The 23,719-nt window shown below is 41.4% G+C and overlaps 1 protein-coding gene, 1 long non-coding RNA gene and 1 pseudogene across 2 annotated transcripts; 1 reads left to right on the forward strand and 2 right to left on the reverse strand.

Moving 5' to 3' along the window:
* Nucleotides 1-445: 445 nt before the first annotated feature.
* LOC140849460 (uncharacterized) lies at nucleotides 446-3,570 on the forward strand. The gene is made up of 2 exons (XR_012131306.1): nucleotides 446-1,011; nucleotides 2,592-3,570. It is a non-coding gene; the product is annotated as an uncharacterized lncRNA (long non-coding RNA).
* Nucleotides 3,571-7,792: 4,222 nt separating this feature from the next.
* LOC140849458 (FAST kinase domain-containing protein 2, mitochondrial-like) lies at nucleotides 7,793-22,618 on the reverse strand. Its single transcript, XM_073236560.1, has 4 exons — nucleotides 22,480-22,618; nucleotides 20,195-20,261; nucleotides 13,415-13,578; nucleotides 7,793-8,066 (listed from the first exon to the last, which is right to left on the reverse strand). Exons 2-4 carry the CDS (start codon nucleotides 20,236-20,238, stop codon nucleotides 8,017-8,019), a joined length of 258 nt encoding a protein of 85 aa, XP_073092661.1. The 5' UTR covers nucleotides 20,239-20,261; nucleotides 22,480-22,618; the 3' UTR covers nucleotides 7,793-8,016.
* LOC140849457 (FAST kinase domain-containing protein 2, mitochondrial pseudogene) lies at nucleotides 19,102-23,192 on the reverse strand (annotated as a pseudogene).
* Between the last annotated feature and the right edge of the window lie 527 nt (nucleotides 23,193-23,719).

A 23,719-nucleotide genomic window follows, 5' to 3' on the forward strand; every position in this document is an offset into this window, starting at 1 on the left:
TTCCGGAGCAGAGGGCCACGCGCCGGAACTGCGCGCTCCTGTGGAATCCAGGTTCTGGAGGTGTTCAAGATGCTCATTTTATTATACTCGTTTGTAGGCGTGGCCTGGTTTTGTAAGGACATTCACTTTGTGTCCCAATGTGGGTGGGAGACATGCATATGGAAAAGAACTTGTTGCCTTCCCCAGAGAGGCCTGAATCACAGATTAAATGAGAAGACTGTTGGAACAAACCCAGTCGGGTAGATGACTGGGATCTGAATCAAGGTGGTAGGTGTGGAGCTCGGAAAGAGGGAGCGGAGGCCCAAAGGCAAGGAAAGGATCAGCAATGGCTGGTGACGGACTGGAGAAGGGCCTGGGGCATGAGGATGGGGTCAGAGTTGGTCCTTCCCACAGGAGGAGACAGTATTCTGAGGATTTGGAAGGAAAGGAAGGACGTGCATTTCTGGGACCTCCATTTGCTCTGGGAAATAGGAGGTAGGCTCCTGAGTGTGCAAAGCTCCCTGGTCCTGGCAGTCTCCAGGGCTGACTCTACCTGCCTGGGGCTCTGGCCCAGTAGCCCTTGACCCAATGTCACCCACAGCGCCACCCACAGTGGGTGACAAAGGTAGAGGAAGTGGGAGAAAGCTCATGCCTTTGGGTGCACCGTGTGCCATTTCCCGTGCCTGACTGCCTCCCACACACGATCCACCTGCAGCTCCAGGCCCAGCCTACATGTCACCCCACGGACAATGAATCACCCTACTTTACCCTGCCACGGCACTCAAAGGTGTCAGAGCACACAGCCCCATCCAGACTGGCCGGTGTCACAGGGTCTGCCCTCCCTCGCCGCAGCATCACCGGATCCAAGTGCTGCTTCACCTTTAACACGGTGCCTGGTGGAAGGGACAGCGCTCGACCTGTGACATCGGCAGCACGAACATGCGAGGACACCCTGAAGGAGGGACCGAGAGGCCTGGAAGTCACATGAAGTGGGCTCCACGGGGGCAGAGGTGAATGAGAGCCCGAGGCCACGTGAGTTTGCTTTCCTCTGCCCTCTGACACGTGTATAGTAGCCATCACTTGGAACTTTAAAAGTCCTCCACTCCAAACATTGTAGAGGCTCCTCGCTAAATGAAAAAGAAACTGGCAGCCCATCCGGGGAGAAATTACTCCTGGGTTTCGTCAGCAGTGATCCTTTAAACTCAGCCCCTTAAAGGCTGTAAGAAACTGGGCTGATGCCAATGTGACGGTGAACCGGCGAGTCACCACTTGCGGGCTGCAAAGCTGGGCAATCCTTCAGATCTGGTCCTGACATCACCGGCATGACTGCAGAAAGAGGTGGAATTACCACAGAGCTGGGGACTGAAGCCCAGTTTCAATGTGGGGCTTCCCACCGCTGGGGTCAGGGGGCCGCCAGAACAGCCTGGGATTTATGGCCCTGTCCATTCTGGGGCACCGGGGCCCCTGATGTAAAGAGCATTTCATGTTTATAGTATCATCTCTACCCCCACCGTTTCAGCACAAGGAATTATCCCCACAGTCATCAAACCCAAAGACGAGACTCCAGCGCAGAGAGGAAGGGCTGAGAGCCCAGAGGGAGAGGGGAAGAAAAGAGCAGTCTGAAGGGGACAGCTCCATGGGAGGCAGGGACAACCAGGACCATCCTGGGCAAACAGAGATGCTTGTTCAGCCTAGTTGGAAGGGGCCATAGCAATCATTGCCTCACCCTGTTTCACAAACAGTCCCAGAGAGGGCAAGTGACCTGGCCAAGCTCACACAGAGGCCAGTGGCAGGACTAGGACTGGAGCCCAGGTCACCAGCTATCCCTGCAGGCCTTTCCCTCCATGGCGTTCTCTTTCAGCATCCTCTAGATTGCCTTCTTAATTCCAGGACTACGCTGCCTATTTGGTAGGCTAAGCAGGGGATTTTTCCAGCAGCTGATGAATTGCTAATTGTTAGGCAGGAGGGATGTCCGTGTGGCCCCACACTCCTGTTCCCCTGGGAGAGCCAGTGTGCCCCACCATGCCCTCTGCCTTGCCAGAGGCAGCCGGTGCCTCAGAAATTCTTTGACTTGTTCCCTGGCATCCTTTGTACTTAAAGTAAAGAGATATGCTCTTATCCCAAGCCCCACCAGTGAGTCTGCTCTCCTCTCTCCTGCTTGGGCCCCAAAGTGGACAAAGTCTCAAATATGTAAAATCCTCTTCCTGTACCACCCTAAGCACAGCTGGGCAAGAGGAGAGAAAAAAATAGACAGGCACCAAAACCTGGTGAAAAGTGGCACAGAGCTGCCGTGCCCCTCTGCAGGCAGCCCCTCCAGCTACCGTCTCCTCTTGTTCCTGAAAGGGCTGAGTGGTAGAGTCAGCAGGAGAGTCCCCTACCCAGCCCTTCCAGAATCGGAGGTCTGAGAGCGCCAGGCAGCCCTCGGGCAGGTGACAAGGTATGCCTCCCAGAAGGCAGCGAGCCCCACATTCACCGGACAGACAGCCACATCCCACAGTCTCCAAATCAAGTATGAAAAGAGAGCAATGTCTTGTCCGGTTCCCCGAAACCTCAGGCTGTCTGTTTACAAATGTGCTTCCTTTTTCTCTCTCCTCATGCCTGAATCTGTTTAGGAATGTCACATACAGCCTCTCTGGGCCCACATGTCACGGAGACAGCCGTGTGATGCCGCACATCCGGGAACATGGCATTGCAGTGAGTCAGGCAGGGAACACAGGATGTTCGAGAGCAAAACCTGCCTCCCCGTGCCGCTTTGCTGGGGGACCCCAGGGCTCAGACATGAGATGCTGTAGTTCCAGATTCTTAAGGGAATGTGCAGTCTAACTATCCAGTGTGGTGAGTGACAACAGAGTTTTTTTTTTTTTTTTTTTTTTGAGAGGGCATCTCTCATATTTATTGATCAAATGGTTGTTAACAATAAAATTCAGTATAGGGGGGTCAACGCTCAATGTACAATCATTAATCCATCTCAAGCCTAATTCTCGTCAGTCTCCAATCTTCTGAAGCATAACGAACAAGTTCTTACATGGTGAACAAATTCTTACATAGTGAATAAATTCTTACATGGTGAACAGTACAAGGGCATTCATCACAGAAACTTTCGGTTTTGATCATGCAATATGACCTATAAACAATCAGGTCAAATATGAATATTCGTTTGATTTTTGTACTTGATTTATATGTTGATCCCACATTTCTCCTATTATTATTATTATTTTTATTTTTAATAAAATGCTGAAGTGGTAGGTAGATGCAAGATAAAGGTAGAAAACATAGTTTAGTGCTGTAAGAAGGCAAATGTAGATGATCAGATGATCAGGTGTGTGCCCATGGACTAAGTATTAATCCAGGCTAGACAAGGGCAGCAAGACATCCACGGATGCAGAAGATTTCTCTCAAAGCAGGGGGGGTGAGGTTCTGAGCCTCACCTCTGTTGATCCCCAAATTCTCACCTGATGGCCCCCCTGCGACTGTGCCTGTCTTAGGTTGTTCCTCCCTTGAGGAATCTTACCCGTCTCTGGCTAACCAGTCATCTTCCAGGGCCATACAGGGAAATGTAAAATTACCAAATAAATAATGAGTCGACTTTCATCACTTTCTGATTTTGGAAGTCCTTCCACAGCCCTGCTCTCAACTGATGCTTACAATGTCCCATGAAGAAATCAAGGCTGGTAAAGTTCAGAGTGTGGAAATGCCTCAGGTCAGATGGCTGACAGAGGCCAGGCGGGTATAGAAGCTGAGCTGTTGGACTCTCACCTACTTCAGGGCCTTTCCCACCGCACCATCTGGTGTCTGTCCCCACCCTCCTCCTCCAGAAGTGGATGCACTCATTCATCTGTGATGTGGGCCGGCAAGGTCGCAGGGGCTATTCTGGAAGCTTTGCAGCAAAGCAAATGTGGACTGAAATGAGGATTAAGTAGGAGAAGGTTTGGGAGAAGGCAGAGTGTAGCAGCTGAAGGCCATCGTTTTAGAGTCACTGGCCCTGGACCCAAGCCCCAGGCTGGCCACTTGCCCCAAGCACCAGGTTGTTCACTGTGTGAACTTACATAAATCTAGTCACCTCCCCGAGTTTCAGTTTCCTCATCTAGTGTGAATAAAATCAGTATCTGCTTCACAGGTGAGGATTAAGTGCACTAATGTATGCAAAGTAGCCTGGTGGCAGTGCCTGGCACAAAAAAGGCACTTGATAAATATTTTCTGAATAATGAAGTGAAATGATTGGCAAGGCTGGGCGTGAAAGAAGAGCTGGCTGCCTCTGAGGCCAGGCCTCTTAACTTTTATGAAATGTTGCTGCCCAAACACACCAAGCGTCTCCTACCAGACAACTGGGGCAAGAGGCATTCTTGAAATAGCTCAGTGATTCTCCTCCAAGGCCCTTCCGAGCTGCAAATGTCCATGCAGCTCTCCTACTTTCTTGACTATATCCCAAAGGCCTTCAAAGAGGAGGGGCTTGGGAAGGGACTATAAACTAGAAGCCAGAGATATGTCTCTACACCAGAGATGAAATGGTCTATGCCTGAGATGGGACTCTTCTGTCTTTCGGGCTGAGGTGTGGTGTGCCAGGACAGGAGGAGACCATCAAGAGAAGTTGCTTTATGAGGACACCGAGTCCCAGAGAGATGAAGCAACTTGCACGAGCCTGCCCAGCCAGGTAGCGGCAAAGCCACGACTGCCACCCGCATCTCCCGACTCCCAGCCCCAGCCTCCCTGCCACCGCCTCCCTAATTACATGGGCTTTCAAAATCATTAGGGAACAGAATTAGTTCAGTACTAAGCTTCTGAAATCCCCTTGGGTCCTCCCACAGTCCCTCTTGAGGACAAAAATCACTCAAGGAGAAAACGGTATTAAAAACTCTTTTGAAATGGCAGCAGAGGGTGCGACCTCAGCCAGGAGCTCCTAAGAGAAACAGAGTTGAAATGCTGATTTGATAAGCAGATCATCTGGACTCCACATCTTGTGCAATTTTTATCTTTCAAGGTGTTCAGATGGTGAAGTGTCAGGTTCACGAGCCTGATGCTCGCTGATATAAGTGCATTCCATATGTCTCCGCAGCAATGCCAGAGGAGTGGCAGGCTTCAGGCAGCCCTCGCCAGAGGTTTGGGTAAACAGGTTGCTCCAATCCTCAGTCAAGTTTATCGCAAGGCGCCACTCCCACCCCACCTATGAATTCTGAACAATGGCCCACTCTCACTGTCCTTCACAACTAGGTTACTGGCCTGGCTGGGGAATGGACTCTGGAACCCCAGACTATCAGAGCTGGGTGGCAGCTCAGAAACACTCTGATGAAGCTCCTTACCTAACTGAGGCTCAGGGAGAAAGGGGCTTTTCCAAGGTCACAACGTGGGCTGAAGGTGAGGGTTGGTGCTATTTGGCTCACAGTCTCAGTTGACCTTAGTAAGGTGGCCTGGACAATTTGGGTAAGAGAGCATCTGACAAAGAAGCACTCCATGGATCCCCAGGTGTGAGAAGAAGCTAGCTGACTGAGCTAGCTGCTGGGAGCTCTTGACAGCCCAGGAGGCCTGTCCCAGACAGCACAGTCCTGGTCCCTGCAGCCAGTTGCTTGCATAACCTGAAGCCATGCCTACTTCCTACACAAAAGAGAAGTAAGTTTGTCCCCCTTCATGCTGTTCTGCAACTCTGAAGCTGGATTTCCTGAACAGATATGTTTCCTGGAGCGGGGATACCATAATCTACATAAGGTACAAGGAAAAACAATCCCAAGTTTCAAAGCGAGCAGCATTACTAAGGAATTTCCCCCTTTTGAAGTAATTTAATTAACATGGTAAGCATGGTTTTCTGAAAACATACAGTTCGGGAATTGAATAACCTATATATTAAATCTGGAAAGCTTGCTTGTACTGAGTCATTTGCTTTTGTTGGGATTTGCATTTGGGGTGGGAAGTTTTTCTTTATGTCCATTTTCGATTGCCAGGGGTGGGGTACTTCCCAAGTTTAGTCCTTTGAAAGACCCAGTGAAGCACACACACACACACACAAAAACCCTCTGAAAAACTAATACTTTGATATAGGTAGGAATCATGCACAAATCACAACAAAACACATGCTGGTTCCTAAAGTCACCTTCAGGAGCTGCTGATACAGGGAAGCTTTTATCCCAAAGAACAAAGAGAGCATAGGCACCTCTATGAAACTCTAGAAACTTCCTAACCATCCCTTCATGTATCCAGGTACAAAGCCTTCATGAGAAATGTTTAAAACAAATCTTTGAAATTTTAAAAGAAAAAAAGGGGTGTGTTTTCCAGAGAATCAAGTAATGTACTCAAAACCAAAAAGCAAGAAAATGTTATGTTCCCCTGAGCTGCTAGTGGGGCCAGGCTGACCCTCCTACTAGAGCCTCTCCCCCTCAGGTGACAGACCAACCAGGGAGGACGTTGGTAAATAGAAGGCACTCCACAAATGTTTCTTTCACAACTCAAGGAAAGAAGAATTGTTTGTGGAAATTGAAAGTCTAGGAAAAAAGTCATCTTCATCAAAGCTTTGAAGGGCAAGAAAGGAAATGAAAGCTTTATCTATTCCACTTAGAACCAATACTGAGGACTAGTGCTGCTATTAGTGACAATAGTGCAACTAACATTTATTGAGCACCTTCTGTGTGCCGGGCACTGTACCCAGTGTTTAGATCAACATCCTCCTTTAATTGTCTTCATAACCCGATTAGCAAGCAGCTGTCATTAGTTCCATTTTACTAGTTGGGTAACAGGATTATGAAAATAAAATAACTTGCTCAATGGATACAGAACTGGGATGAGAACATGGGTCATCTTACTGAAGAGCCTGTTTCTTACACATTAAGTTCTACTGCCTGCCAGTCTAAAGAGCTTCTTATAATTTAGTTAATTAGAGCCCCGGGAAAAGGATATTTTATTTTCATGAATTCACAGAAAATAAACACCAATCTCAGCACGTACTACTGAGTGCTGAAGTTTGACTGTTGACCTGGCTCAGGAGGTACTGGGGTTCAGCACACAAAGTCATTCATTCAAATCCCTATCAGCACCTATCAATACCTACAATATGACAGGTTCTGTACCCAGTATGGGAAATGCATAAGGCAGAGACACAGGGTCTGCCCTCGGGGAGTGCTTGGTCTAGTGAACAGGAGAAGACTTGTGAGTAAGTTACCGTAATTCAATTCAGTACATGCTGTACAAGGCGCATGCCAGAGACCCTGTGAATACCAGAGCCCACGGCACAGTATGACACAGTGGTCATGTGAATTCATGGATTATATAGTAGAAGAGGCTGGAGATTAAATCCTGGCTCTTCCTTTGATGAGTGACATGGACAGGTTCCTTCACATTCTGAGCTTCAGTTTTTGTCACTTTTAAATGCTGACAGTAATGTAGTCCATTCTTCCTCCCACCGTTATAGGTGTAATGACATAATGTCTGCTCCAGCACATGGCCTAGCACACAGTAAGCACCACATAAATGGAAGCTGTTAGGGAAGGCTGGTCCAGGCAAGCCTTGGGCAAAGACTTGGGCAAGAAGGGAAAGTGGGAAATAGTCTTTTCAGAAAAGACACTGGACTGAAGCAAGAAGGGATGAATGTGCATTGTGTGTTCAGGGTAAAGAGTGGTTTGCTGTGACAGAGGAGAACTAAGGCAGAAGCTAGGGATGCAAGAAGGGCCAAAAACGAAAGTGATCACCAATGTCCTGTACTCTGAGCACAAGTATGCAAAGACGTGTGTACAGGGGATTCATCACACAGCATTGTTTGTAATGGAAATGAACATGTGCATGAATGAATATACAAATGCATAAGTAAATAAACAAACAACTAGAAACAACCTCAGTATCCAGCAGAAGATTGGTTTAATAAACTATGACATGGCCATATAATGAAACACTGTTTGGGCATTTTTAAAAATAATACACATACGTATATACTTACATGGAAAAACATTAGTAGCAGAGTGTTACATGAAAATGCCAGTTACAAAGATAGTGGCATGAGAGGAGAGACAGAGGCTTCCTCCTAAAACTGGATACAATTAGAAAATTTAATTGGCGCAACTAATCCTGAGAGAGCAACAGGAAAGAGGATGGCATCAGACTGCACACACCTGGAGAAAAGAGCAGATCTCACTGAACGGGGTAATGTAACAGAGCTGTGGCTCTGCGGGACCCAAGCCCTTCCCCCACCCCAGTTCACTGGCAGGAGGAAGAGAAATGGAGCAGGGAGGGAGTGGAAGGCTTGGGATTGCTGAATACCTAGCTCCGGAGATATGTGCTGAGAGCACAAACCTACATTTCATGGTGCTTTCATGAGACTCGCATGACTACCAGGTTGAAAAGTTAATACAGGCAGAATTCCTGGGGAGACTGGGATTCTGGCTGCTTGTGGAAAGCAGGGATCCATATCTGGCTGCTCTGGGACAAAAACATACCTGTGTGACCGGCCCAGTGGCTCAGGCAGTGGAGACAGGCACAGCAGCCAGGGCGGGGAACAGCTCTTTCCTCCCCCAAGGCACCAGTACCACTCCCCTGCAACCCCTGACATTGCTTCAGGGGCTGAGCAGCTCCAGAATACAGCTTCTGGACACTAGAGGGTGCCATATACAAACATGAAACACCAAAGGAACCTTGTCCAGAGTAAAATTATTAATACAACTCCTGAGAAAGATTTAAATGACATGGACCTCATGACTCTTCCTGAAAGGGAGTTCAAAATAAAAATCATCAACATTCTAATGGAGGTATGGAAAGACATCCAAGAACTCAGGAATGAATTCAGGTCGGAGATCCAATCGTTGAAGAGCGTGATGGAGGGTATTAAAAGCAGGTTGGATACGGTGGAGGAGACAATAAATGAAATAGAAACTAGAGAAGAGGAATACAAAGAAGCTGAGGCACAGAGAGAAAAAAGGATCTCTAAGAATGAAAGAATATTGAGAGAACTGTGTGACCAATCCAAGCGGAACAATATTCGCATCATAGGGATACCAGAAGAAGAAGAAGAGAGAGAGAAAGGGATAGAAAGTGTCTTTGAGGAGGTAATTGCTGAAAACTTCCCCAATCTGGGGAAGGACATAGTGCCTCAGGCCATGGAGATCCACAGATCTCCCAACACAAGGGAGCCAAGAAAGACAACACCAAGACACATAGTAATTAAAATGGGAAAGATCAAGGATAAGGACAGACTGCCAAAAGCACCCAGAGAGAGAAATAAGATCACATACAAAGGAAAGCCCATCAGGCTATCATCAGACTTCTCAGCAGAAACCTTACAGGACAGAAGGGAGTGGCATGATGTATTTAATGCCATGAAGCAGAAGGGCCTGGAACCAAGATTACTTTATCCGGCAAAATTATCATTTAAATTTGAAGGAGGGATTAAACAATTTCCAGATAAGCAAAAGCTGAGAGAATTTACCTCCCACAAACCATCTCTACAGTCTATTTTGGAGGGACTGCTATAGATGGAAGTGTTCCTAAGGTTGAATAGCTGTCACCAGAGGTAATAAAACCACAGTGAAGAAACTAGAACAGCTAATTACAAAGCAAATGTAAAATTAAATTAACTATCCTCAAAGTCAATCAAGGGATAGACAAAAAGTACAGAATTTGATACCTAATATAGAAAGAATGAAGGAGGAAGAAAAAGGAGGAGAAATAGAAAAGAACCTTTAGATTCTGTTTGTAACAGCATACTAAGTGACTTAAGTTAAACTCTTAGATAGTAAGGAAAGTAACCTGGAACCTTTGGTAACAACGAATCTAAAGCCTGAAATGGCAATAAGTATATACCTATCGATAATCACCCTAAATGTAAATGGACTGAATGCACCAATCAAAAGACATAGAGTCACTGAATGAATAAAAAAACAAGACCCATCTGTATGCTGCTTACAAGAGACTCACCTCAAACCCAAAGACATGCACAGATTAAAAGTCAAGGGATGGAAAAAGATATTTCATGCAAACAATAAGGAGAAAAAAGCAGGTGTTGCAGTACTAGTATCAGACAAAATAGACTTCAAAACAAAAGAAGTAACAAGAGATAAAGAAGGACAGTACATAATGATAAAGGGCTCAGTCCAACAAGAGGATATAACCATTATAAATATATATGCACCCAACACAGGAGCACCAGCATATGTGAAACAAATACTAACAGAACTAAAGGAGGAAATAGAATGCAATACATTCACTTTAGGAGACTTCAACACACCACTCACCCCAAAGGATAGATCCACCGGGCAGAAAATAAGTAAGGACACAGAGGCACTGAACAACACACTAGAACAGATGGACCTAATAGACATCTATAGAACTCTACATCCAAAAGCAACAGGATACACATTCTTCTCAAGTGCACATGGAACATTCTCCAGAATAGACCACATACTAGGCCACTAAAAGAGCCTCAGTAAATTCAAAAAGACTGAAATTCTACCAACCTACTTTTCAGATCACAAAGGTATAAAACTAGAAATAAATTGTACAAAGAAAGCAAAAAGGCTCACAGACACATGGAGGCTTAACAACACGCTCCTAAATAGTCAATGGATCAACAACCAAATTAAAATGGAGATCCAACAATATATGGAAATAAATGACAACAACAACACAAAGCCCCAACTTCTGTGGGATGCCGCGAAAGCAGTCTTAAGAGGAAAGTATATAGCAATCCAGGCATATTTAAAGAAGGAAGAACAATCCTAAATGAATAGTCTAATGTCACAATTATTGAAATTGGAAAAAGAAGAACAAATGAGGCCTAAAGTCAGCAGAAGGAGGGACATAATAAAGATCAGAGAAGAAATAAATAAAATTGAGAAGAATAAAACAATAAAAAAAAATCAATGAAACCAAGAGCTGGTTCCTTGAGAAAATAAACAAAATAGATAAGCCTCTAGCCAGACTTATTAAGAGAAAAAGAGAATCTACACACGTCAACAGAATCAGAAATGAGAAAGGAAAAATCACAATGGACTCCACAAAATGGGCATAGAGGGCAAGTACCTCCACATAATAAAGGCCATATATGATAAACCCACAGCTAACATCATAGTGAATAGAGAGAGGCTGAAAGCTTTTCCTCTGAGATCGGGAACAAAACAGGGATGCCCACTCTCCCCACTGTTATTCAACATAGTACTAGAGGTTCTAGCCACAGCAATTAGACAAAACAAAGAAATACAAGGAATCCAGATTGGTAAAGAAGAAGTCAAACTGTCACTATTTGCAGATGACGTGATATTGTACATAAATAACCCTAAAGACTCCACTCCAAAACTACTAGAACTAATATCGGAATTCAGCAAAGTTGCAGGATACAAAATTAACACACAGAAATCTGTGGCTTTCCTATACACTAACAATTAACTAATAGAAAGAGAAATCAGGAAAACAATTCCATTCACAAGAGCATCAAAAAGAATAAAATACCTAGGAATAAACCTAACCAAGGAAGTGAAAGACCTACACCCTGAAAAGTGTAAGACACTCTTAAGAGAAATTAAAGAGGTCACTAACAAATGGAAACTCATCCCATGCTCCTGGCTAGGAAGAATTAATATCATCAAAATGGCCCTCCTGCCCAAAGCAATATACAGATTTGATGCAATCCCTATCAAATTACCAACAACATTCTTCAACGAACTAGAACGAGTAGTTCAAAAATTCATATGGAAACAGCAAAGACCCCGAATAGCCAAAGCAATCCTGAGAAGGAAGAATAAAGCTGGGGGAATCTTGCTCCCCAACTTCAAGCTCTACTACAAAGCCACAGTAATCAAGACAGTTTGGTACTGGCACAAGAACAGAGCCACAGACCAGTGGGACAGAATAGAGACACCAGATATTAACCCAAACATTAATATATGATAAAGGAGCCATGGACATACAATGGGGAAATGACAGTCTCTTCAACAGATGGTGCTGGCAAAACTGGACAGCTACATGTAAAAGAATGAAACTGGATCACTGTCTAACCCATACACAAAAGTAAATTCAAAGTGGACCAAAGACCTGAATGTAAGTCATGACACCATAAAACTCTTAGAAAAAAACATAGGCAAAAATCTCTTGGACATAAACATGAGTGACTTCTTCATGAACATATCTCCCCGGGAAAGGGAACCAAAGCAAAACTGAACAAGTGGGACTATATCAAGCTGAAAAGCTTCTGTACAGCAAAGGACACCATCAATAGAACAAAAAGGTATCCTACAGTATGGGAGAATATATTCATGAATGACAGATCCAATAAGGGTTGACATCCAAAATATATAAAAAGCTCACACACTTCAACAAACAAAAAGCAAATAATCCAATTAAAAAATGAGCAGAGGAGCTGAACAGACACTTCTCCAAAGAAGAAATTCATATGGCCAACAGACCCATGAAAAGATGCTCCACATCGCTAGTCATCAGAGAAATGCAAATTAAAACCACAGTGAGATACCACCTCACACCAGTTAGGATTGCCACCATCCAAAAGACAAACAACAAATGTTGGTGAGGTTGTGGAGAAAGGGGAACCCTCCTATACTGCTGGTGGGAATGAAAACTAGTTCAGCCACTATGGAAAGCAGTATGGAGGTTCCTCAAAAAGTTCAAAATAGAAATACCATTTGATCCAGGAATTCCACTTCTAGGAATTTACCCTAAGAATGCAGTTTCCCAGTCTCAAAAAGACATATGCACCCCTATGTTTATCACAGCACTATTTACAGTAGCCAAGAAATGGAAGCAACCTAAGTGTCCATCAGTCGATGAATGGATAAAGAAGATGTGGTACAGATACACAATAGAATATTATTCAGCCATAAGAAGAAAACAAATCCTACCATTTGCAACAACATGGATGGAGCTAGAGGGTATTATGTTCGTGAAATAAGCCAGGCAGAGAAAGACAAGTATCAAATGATTTCACTCATATGTGGAGTATAAGAACAAAGAAAAACTGAAGGAACAAAACAGTAGCAGAATCACAGAACCCAAGAATGGACTAACAGTTACCAAAGGGAAAGGGACTGGGGAGGATGAGTGGGAAGGGAGGGATAAGGGGGGGAAAAAGAAAGGGGGCATTATAATTAGCATGTATAGTCTGTGGAGGGGGGCACGGGGAGGGCTGTGCAACACAGAAGACAAGTAGTGATTCTACAGCATCTTACTATGCTGATGGACAGTGACTGTAATGGGGTTTGTGTGGGGGACTTGGTGAAGGGGGGAGCCTAGTAAACATAATGTTCTTCATGTAACTGTAGATTAATGACAACAAAATAAAAAAAATAAGGCTCCATAGGTTTGCGGGTTTAAGCACTGACCTTTGACTCCACCATTCTCAGTCCTTCCTTAGTAGTGTCTGCTCTGTTCATTCTAACTATCACTGCTCCAACTAAGACACCATTCAGAATCACATGGTATTGCCCGTTTCAGTCACCATTGTGCACTGACACCCTACCTGACAGCAGCAGCTCATTGATGACGTCCTTCTGGAGCAGCTGATTAATAAGGACCAGGGGAAAATGGTTCATCATACAAAATGAACACACAGCATTCAATAGGTTTTCAGAAGAGACGTGGTAAAGATAAGTAGTCACAGCACTAGCCATAATTTCTAGAAACCTGCAGGGGAACAAAGAAAGGTCAGCTTCCAAACATGAACAGAAGACAAGGTCATGGTAGAGCTAGCAAGATGCCATACAACCAGTAGTTTAAGGAGTTCAAAGGAGGAAGAAAAGTAGGCTTGCAGTAGGTGTGCACACGTCTTTCAGGTGCAGTGTCCTTCTCATAACAGATACACATACTGAGTAAGTGGTAGTACCTCAGTCTTCTCTCATCCCCTCCTGCTGTACCTCATGCTTCAGCAACACCCAGTAGATGCCATTCCCTGCACCTGCTCTGCTGTTTCTTTCCTGCCTCGCTTGAATATAAAGTCCTTCTACTCAGAATGTTCTTTCCTGCTTATCTGCCCACAGTTAACTCCCATCTATCCATCTTTAAGTCTGCTAAGGTACCATTCCTCACAGCAGCACTGTTTGGCATCCACTCTGACCCTCCACTTCTCCTGGCAAGCACCTGACAATTCCCTCCTCTCCTGCCATATATCCTGTATAAAACTCATCACTCCAATTTTTGTGCTACACTGTATTACCAGTTTATGTGTCTACCTTACCCATTACACAGAATCTGCTGGCAAAAAGGATGGTTATCTTCTTCATCTTTGTCCTAAGTACCTGACTGCTTGGTACATGTTTTCTGACTAAATAAACAAACTTAGATGAGGAAGACATGATGAGTACAATGTTAGTGGAAAAGGATGTGTCAAGAATGAGCTCAAAACTCACATTGTATATATTAAATATGCATAGCTTTTTAACATGTTGTTATACCTCAATAAAGTGGTTTGAAAAAGAATGAGCTGACTTTCAGAATTTCTGAACGTAAGACACTTGTGGATCTACAGTGGCCACATGCAACCCAAAGGAGTCCCAGAGGTCAGAGGCACACTAATGACTAGGCTGCAAGTCTGGGATTATCTTTAGGTGGTAAATTCAGAACAAGAAAAGAAGAAATCAAAGGACTGAAATGACAAGAAGGACAGGGAACACAAACTTCTTTTTCTATAATCCTCAGAATACCAAATTCAGACAACTACACATTCATGAGCATTTAGGAAACTGACTGATTAATCTTGACTGATCAGCCAGCCACACTCTCACTGCCCTAATTTCTTTAAGGGCAAAATGCTGAAGTGGGAGAGTAAGGGTTAGATCAGGGTTTCTCAGTCTCAGCACTACTGACATGTTGGGCCAGCCTGTTCTTTGCTGGGGAACTGTCCTGTGCACTGGAAGACGTTTGGGGCCTTTACCTGCTAGGAAACAAGAGAACTCTCCTCTCTTCCCCTTCCCCTGCCATGAACACTAATGCCTCCAGCTATTACCAAATGCCCCCTCGGAGGGAAAATCACCCCCAGTTGAGAACCATGGGATACATGAAAGCATGTCAGATAGAAGTACAATATTCATGATTCCCCTTCTGAATGATTCTGTTCCTTGTGTGTTTTATTCAATTTCCCAACCTTTGTTACTGGTTACGGTTCTTTGTTATACCCCCTCTATTTCAAATACAACAATTTTATTGGACCAAGTTATCTCTTAGGATGCCTATAGGTGAAAAACTCTCTAACCAACCAATCCTAATCCCATGGAATTTGTGGAGCTGTTTCTGGAATATTAGTTACCACCCAGCTTGACATTATTTATCAACAAACTATAGGAGGTACATAGGAGCCTCAAAAGAAAACCAAGCCAGGAGAAGAGGGATACAGTTCATCCTGTTTTTTACAATGCCTATTCTGTGCGAGGCCCTGGACTAAATTCAGAGTAACAGGAAGCTGGGTGTAATTCTAGAGGACTTTCCAAATGAGAAGCAGAGACAGGCTCACTGACAAATAATTAGAGCTCCACCAGAGACGTGTATAAGACACGACAAGCACAGGGGCTCTGAGAGCGACCAGGCAGGGCAGTAGGTGCCGAGTCTTCCAGTACAGTGGAGAGCACAGTGGGCAGCTGCTTTCTAGCAGGGCCAGCATCACTTTTTTGATTACCTGCCTGAGAGGGATGGACATTTGACCCAAACTCAGTCAACCAGATTTTCTCTTTAGGAAATCTGAATTTTGAGAGAAAACCACAAGGACAGAAAGCAATTGGAGTCAAGCCACATAATGGCAAAGAGATGGTCTGTGAATCTTACTACTGAGACTCTCAGAACTGCCTCAGTTTATTTTTCCAAGGCCTCTGTGACCCACACTCTAAATTTTTTTTTAACCTGTGTACCAGCCATTTTAAGAACCTGACATAGGTTAACTCATTTAATCCTTATAGCTCACTGCAATTAAAAACAACCCTTATTTTTTAATCCCCATTTTAACAGATGAAGAAACTGAGGCACAGATAAGTAACTTGCCAACAGTGAATGGCAGAGCTGGGATACAAACCTAAACAAGATGTCTCCAGTCTGTGGTTTTAACCACTCTTGTAAAAAATGACATTTTATTTGTGTTTCTGGTTTTTGATGAACCCTAACTGATCTTGAGAGGAAGGAAAGATATTCTGGGTAGAAAGCAGAGGTATTAAAGCCTAGTATAACTGAGGAATTGCTGTATTTAATAGTAGAAGTGCATGGCTGTAGTTAAAATGGGAAGAATGGAAAGCAGTAGTTTGGGACCAAATGAATAGTTAGGGTCAAAACTGAACTATGAACTCAGGAGCTAAGAGAATAAGCTGGGAGAGTTTGAAATGAGGACTCCTCTGCTAAATTAACACATACATCATAAAAAACAAAGAAACAAGCAAGAGAAAGGATAGCAAGAATAAAATAAGATAAAATTGTTGAACTTCATGAATCAGGAGTACTGCTTTATTTCTAGCCATGGATGTGTTTCACTTGTAATAATTCACTGAGCTTATGATGATTTGTAATCATTTCTGTAAGAATGTTATTTGGCAATAAAAAATTAAAAAGAAAGTACATACTCTCGGGCCTGGCATTCATAGAAGTGATTGAGAGAATACACATGAAGAATAGGGACAATGTTTTTGATGTTTAGGCAGTCAGGTTCATCTATTACTTTCTTTTTAAGTAAGTCCATCAAACCGGTATGTCGAAAACCAAGGTTTGCAAATAAAATGAGGAGAGAAATAACCTTTAAAAAAGGAGTGAATTGAGGGAAAACTTTTTAGTAACTACAATATGCGAGTAATAATATCTTTAGATCTCAAAAAATTTAAACAGCAATAAAATTGTCCTGATTGAGAGACTACCCTAAAAACAAAATTAACTTTTCCACACAAAATCCATTCCAGTAATTCTTGAATTAGGTAGAATAAGCAACCTCTTTTTATTAGCTGAGAACCAGAGCAAACAATGGTTTCTACATTTCCATTTCATTTAAAGATAAATCCTTTCTTATGTGCTTTTCATATAATAGATTTGAACACTCCTTTAAATATACCTTTTCTAAAGTTTGCAAAATGACCAACTCAATTTTGAACTGCCCCACTTCCTCCATTCTAATACATAAGAGATAACTCAAAAATTTCTATATTCAGTACTAATTGCTATAAATGGGAACAGAAATAATATGATTAAAATAAAATTTCCAGTTCACCTCTTGGAATTTCTCACAATTAGCACTTTTTTTTCCAAAATCAATTTCTATGGCAAACTCAATATTCACCTTCTCCTCTAAAGTATATCAAACCTCATGATCTTACATGGTTACCACTGCTTTACTATGAAAACAAGTTTTTACCAACTGCTTCATTTAAATGTTTACATTACTAATATTTTCCCCAAATTTAAAGGCTCTTACTAAGGACACAAGTTAATATCCATAAATAGACAACAGACAGGATCACTGAAGTAATAACATTTTGTTCTTCAAAAACCTGTCACATCACCCATTTTTTATTACTCTAAATCTAACAAAGAAAAAGTAGAAAGACAAAAATGATCCTAATTATACAAAATACCATCCAACCTTTTGAAAAACAAATACAAGGGCAAACTTTAGATAACAAAATTTTTATTTCAGATAGAAAGATGGAGCAAAATATTGAATAGAATATTAACAGGTAACTCCAGATAGAAATGTGAAGAAGCTAGCCGTTTAAGTCAATTTATCATTAGAATATTTTGGTCATAACTGCCATAACCTTGATAGAGAAATAATTAGAATGCTAAACAAAGTAATATGCTTCTTGAACGTTTAAAGGTTTATCCTAAACTCTCAACATACTTACATGTTTCAACTTCCAGATGTCAAAAGTTGTAGCCACATAATCTGCTATTCCCTTGAAAAGATATGTTATAGTATCGGAGTTCTTTGCAAGACTGCAGTATGTTGATCAATACTTTTAAAGGACACCCATGGATATTATCTTTAAAAATGAGTTAAATAAACAAAAATTACTAGTTTTGAAAACTAGATCCAAAGATTCTCTATATTAAAGATCCAAGATTCTCTGTATTAAATACTTTTGTTTCTTTGTAAAAAAAAAAAAGTACTGTATTTTTTAAAAAATAAAAATCTACAGGCAAATATAACATTTAGATCTAACCATATCATCAGATATTTTTCATGTAACAGCAAAGTTTCTAAAATAAAGCAAATGTAGTCCAAAACAGGTGAGATGCTAAAAATCATGAAAGAAAAATCCTCTTACCTATGACCATCTTACTGCATTCATTCAGAAGTAAAATAGAACGGTGATTCATGCAAAGAAGTAAAAAGCTAACCTTTTCAAACAATATGGCTTCTCTCTCACTTACCAACTTTACATTTCCCTGTATGGCCCCGGAAGATGACTGGTTAGCCAGAGACGGGTAAGATTCCTCAAGGGAGGAACAACCTAAGACAGGCACAGTCACAGGGGGGCCATCAGGTGAGAAACTGGGGATCAACAGAGGTGAGGCTCAGAACCTCATCCCCCCTGCTTTGAGAGAAATCTTCTGCATCCGTGGATGTTTTGCTGCCCTTGTCTAGCTTGGATTAATACTTAGTCCATAGGCACACACCTGATCATCTACATTTGCCCTCTTACAGCACTAAACTATGTTTTCTACCTTTATCTTGCATCTACCTACCACTTCAGCATTTTATTAAAAATAAAAATAATAATAATAATAATAAAGGGAGAAATGTGGGATCAACATATAAATCAAGTATAAAAATGAAACGAATATTCATATTTGACCTGATTGTTTATAGTTCATAATGCGTGATCAAAACCGAATGTTTCTGTGATGAATGCCCTTGTACTGTTCACCATGTAAGAATTTATTCACTATGTAAGAATTCGTTCACCATGTAAGAACTTGTTCGTTATGCTTCAGAGATTGGAGACTGACGAGAATTAGGCTTGAGATGGATTAATGATTGTACATTGAGCATTGACCCCCCTATACTGAATTTTATTGTTGTTAACAACCATTTGATCAATAAATATGAGAGATGCCCTCTCAAAAAAAAAAAAAAAATAGAACGGTGATTCATGGCAGCTAGTACCTCAAACATGTGCTGACTATTCAATGTAGAAAATTTGCCTAAGTCCCTCAAGGCTTTCATCTAAAAAAAAACAAACTTAAATTTATCATTTGTAGCAAAATATGTTAAACTTTTATTTTGAAATGAAAAGTATAACGTTGAACACAATGAGTCAAATATATAAACTATAAAGTAATATGTAGATTAAGTTATTTAAATATATGGACAATACACAAATAAATATAAATCTACTTCTCTTATTTTACTTTAGCAAAGTTTAACCCCAAAGCACAACATCCTCCTCCTAAAACTGACTTTAGAAAGTGATAGCAGGTCACAAGAAATTTTTTCAAATCTCACCCACTAGAGAAAATTCAGAAGGTGTATACCTCCAGTTTCCTTTTAAGTATATCTGGTGCATCCTTTCCAATACATTTCATCACAACTTGTAATGTGAAGACATGTTCTATTTTCCAAAGTTGCTGATCAACTAGTATCCTGTAATCAAACATGATAAACACTACAATCCTAGAATCTTAAAACCAGAAAAGAAATCTTAAAAGTCATTTGGTCCAGCTCTTACCTCTAGGCTAGAAATAAGAAGCCCATAGGAATGACCTACCTGCACAAGAAATTACATATAATTAGTGAAAGATCCAGAACCAGTCTAGCATTGTTTCTTCTCACATTATTCTGCTATCATTATGAACAAAAAATCACATCAGGAGATATACTGCTATCCCAATGCACAATCAATGAAAAAGGGAATTAGTTATTATTCTCACTGACCTATGACATTAGATCAGTTGTACTGATTGTAAAATTATAAAACTCAAGTTCCTTTTTCAAGGTGGGCCAGTGTCATGTAACTTCCACATAGCGGCCAAATAACTCTTATGAATTGAATACATGTCAATTCTCCCACAGCCCACCTCAGAACTACATTTTAAGATCAATTTAAATGTCAGTATTACCCACATCTTTCTTCTGGTGCACCCTAAAAGCAGCATTATTTACAACTTTACCTGATACAGAGTCAAGATTTTAAGTTCATTAAGGTATTAAAGGCTATAGGTACTAACAAAGTGTCCTCCTACCCCAATAAAATTCAGCGTTCATCTCAGTTTTTGATTTGAGATGTAAGAGGAGCACAGAACGCCACGTGAAGAAAGCACAGGATAGTCTTCTCACCTCAGTCCTATCCGAAGAGCATCCACATTCTTGCATGGCTCCATTGCCTCTAAAACAGCTGACAAAACTGAAAGACATTTCTCATCACTCATTGATACGCTCCTATTGAAATATAATCACAAAAGCACTATTGGTAATGAGCCCATAGTAGAGCATCTTACCCAAGCCAATGTACTGAAGTGATGCTTTCCATTAAAGAATTAAGTATCAAACCAGCAATTCATACAGTTAGTCCGCAATAAAAGCACCTTTGGGATGTCATACATAGTGCATTTTCCAAACACCCAATACACACTTTTTTATGCATCAACACTTTTTTACATTCACCATTTTTGCTGAAAATCCATTTGATATGGATTATATTTCTTTGCTTCTGAAGTAACTTCATCTAACATTATTTTTACCTCTTCTAAGGACTCAAGGTCATGAAGATAGCAAGTGTAGCAATATAAGAGCCACTGAGGTATATGGAACAATTTGCCCATCCCTAAAGAACCCTAGATAGCTGTGCCCCTATAAATTCCCTATATCCTCTCCTTGGTATCAAACTGTTAAGTTTAGTTGTGAATTTTCTGATCCATATCTGCTGTCACATTTACCACAACTATCTGAGTCTCAAGAAGAGCCTTAGGGCCCAGATTATTCCTTCAGGTCCCTTGGGTTAGGGTACTAATTTAGGTTCCAGAAATAGCAATAAGCATAATTTGGAAAGTGAACAGTAACAACATAGCTTACGTGCTCTACAATTTAATCACAACTAGTCTATACACCTCACAAGAGTAGTTGCGATTACATCTGGGAAATAAGTTAAAAGAGATACACTCTTTTGCTAAAATTACAAGACTAACAAGGCACAAAAATCTCAAGTCAGAACCAGATGAGATGAATAAGGCTGGGAGAAAAAATAGGTCTCACTTCCCGTAGAAGGGTTTCCGTAACAATTTACAACATTCCATCAATCTCTGCTGTGAAAGGAAAGATCATTCGACTATGTGTTTGAAGGGCAAATTCACTGACAACAGACTAACCTTTCATCTCTAGCTAAAATATCTGTACAACATCCCAACAGGTCAATGAGTTACGATCATACATGCAGATATTCTGACTCCAAATACTTAACTGCTTAAATCTCCTCAATGCAGATACTACACTGATGTAAACACCTATCAAGATCTAGTAAGAGCATCATTGATGAGGTAAAGTGACTACTATAATCACTTCTCAGTAACTATATAGGGAACACAGTCCATCAAATAAACATGGAAATTCTGTAGTTTAAACACACACACACAAATTAAAAATCAGTTCTTGGTTGAGAACATATGGAAATTAGAAATGTAAAAAGTTAAAGTTAAAAACTATCATACACCTATGTACCCAGCTCTCGAGTTTGATAGATTTATGCCAGATAATCCTCAGGAAATTACTGACTTTTTAAAAATTATTTAATTATGACCAGATACTAATCCTGTATCCTCCCCCCACAACTCTACTTCTCATCATGAAGGCCTTCTCCTGACTAGTTGGGATCCTGTTATACACTCTCACAAGATTCTATTTTTCTTTCATTGCACTAAAAGCTCTATGTGGCCATATTTTATTCATAATTGTATCCCCTTGTGCTCACCATAGTGCTTATAACACAGTAACTGTATGATTCATTAAATGAATGTTGGTTATTTTTGTAGTTCCCTACAAAATACCTGTCTTCCCCTCTAGAATACAAGGGCAGGAATCATGTCTTCTACATCTTTATATCCCTAGTGACAAGTGCAGTAACAAGTTCATACCCAATAAATGTTTACTGCATGAATAAATGATTCCATTAGCTGTGTGACTTTGGCCAAGTTGCTTAACATCACAAGTCTGTCTCTTCATCTGCAACACTGAGGGAACGTTGACCTTGCAGGGCTGTTGAGGATTAAATTGCATTATATAGGTACAAGGTGTAGGTATTCAGTAAATATTAGTTCCCTTCTCTTCTCTCCTTCCTTCAACTGCCCAACCTTCCCTTGAACATTTTGTATCTCTCTTCATTTTAGCTTATTATTCATTACTCAGCTTTGGAAAAGCAAAATAGAGCAAGTTTTCATAGATTTCCATAGCAAACGGAAGGAAAGACCTCGCTAATTTATGATCTCTAAATAATGTATGTGCAGGAACAAATATAAAGGAAACTACCATTTCCCAATAGTCTCCTTCAAGGAAGCTACATCTCTATTTCCCTTTCTTTAATGATATGCCAAATTGAGTAAAAGGAGATTTAAGTCTCCTTTAGATTTTACCTGGACCACCCTCAGCAAAGTCTGTACCAGCAGAGTGTTCTGTGGAATTCCAAGCTTCACCACAGCATGAAGACTGAACAGCGACTGGTTAAAGGGCATGACCTTGGCTTCTCACTTTTTGTTCACACAGTTGGCTAAATGAAGGGTGGCTAAACATCAGCTGTTTTTCAAAGCACTTCTGGTCTTCAGACATCCTTTTGGCAATTGACCACATTGCTGAGAAATAGTTATTACTAAGATATCTTGGTACTTCTGAGTATTTATCTAACACATCAACCAGGGAATTACACTCCTGAGACAGTTCTCTGCATTTGTTAGGGGTTGGTTTGGGTTTTTTGATGAGAACATCTTCTTAAGTGGCCTCATTCATTTTCTTCAAATCATCATCAGGAACAGGAGAGTGTTTTGAGTCAAAGGACAGTCTTCTAAGACAAAGCGGTCTGTCAACTGCAGGAACTGTTACCGCCGTGCTTATGCCCTTTATTTGAAAGTTGTCATCTCCTGATTTAAAAATTAAGGAATCCTGCACGAGATATCTAATAGATGACTGCACTCCATTATCAAAGTTATTTAAGAGGTTTCTTGGGTTCCAGTGTGAATAAACAATATGTGGTCTGCAAAATCCCAAACTGTACAGCCTCACAGTTCTGATTGTTGTAACTGAAGTATTGCTGTCTGAGATTCCATAAAAAGGAACCTGCTCTGTGATTCATTTTGCTATCCACTGAAACACTTTCAAACGGCTTTCAAGTTGTATGACACAAACGTTGCTTCTATTGGTGAATGAGCAAACATGTGGTTGTTTTCCTATAGAGGAAAGGATTACGAAAGGAATAAAAATTAAAGCGACGCTTTTCAAGAAATAAAATGTCTTTAATTAAAAACAGGAACCTATGGAGACAATGAAGATTTACATTAAAACTGTACAACTATTTTACCTATAAGAGCGTCTCCTACTTCTACCACAATGTGTAAGCTGTCTTAAAGGAGTCAGGTTACTTTGGAAGTAGTCGTTATATAAATAAGTTTTTTAAAAAAACCCTGGATTTCTGGTCATCAAGTGTTCCCATAAAGCTTCCCCTGAATATCTCTTCAATGAAAATTAAGAGTTGAATGTTGATGGATACTTTAGCAACAGCCGAACCCGGACTAGTAAGTATAGAGGCTCAGACAGATCGGGAGGGGAAGGAGCAAACTGAAGGGATGCTTGTATGTGGCCTGCGCTCGTGAAAAAGATGCA

Source organism: Manis javanica, chromosome 5 (assembly GCF_040802235.1).
Source record: "Manis javanica isolate MJ-LG chromosome 5, MJ_LKY, whole genome shotgun sequence".
Taxonomy (NCBI): domain Eukaryota; kingdom Metazoa; phylum Chordata; class Mammalia; order Pholidota; family Manidae; genus Manis; species Manis javanica.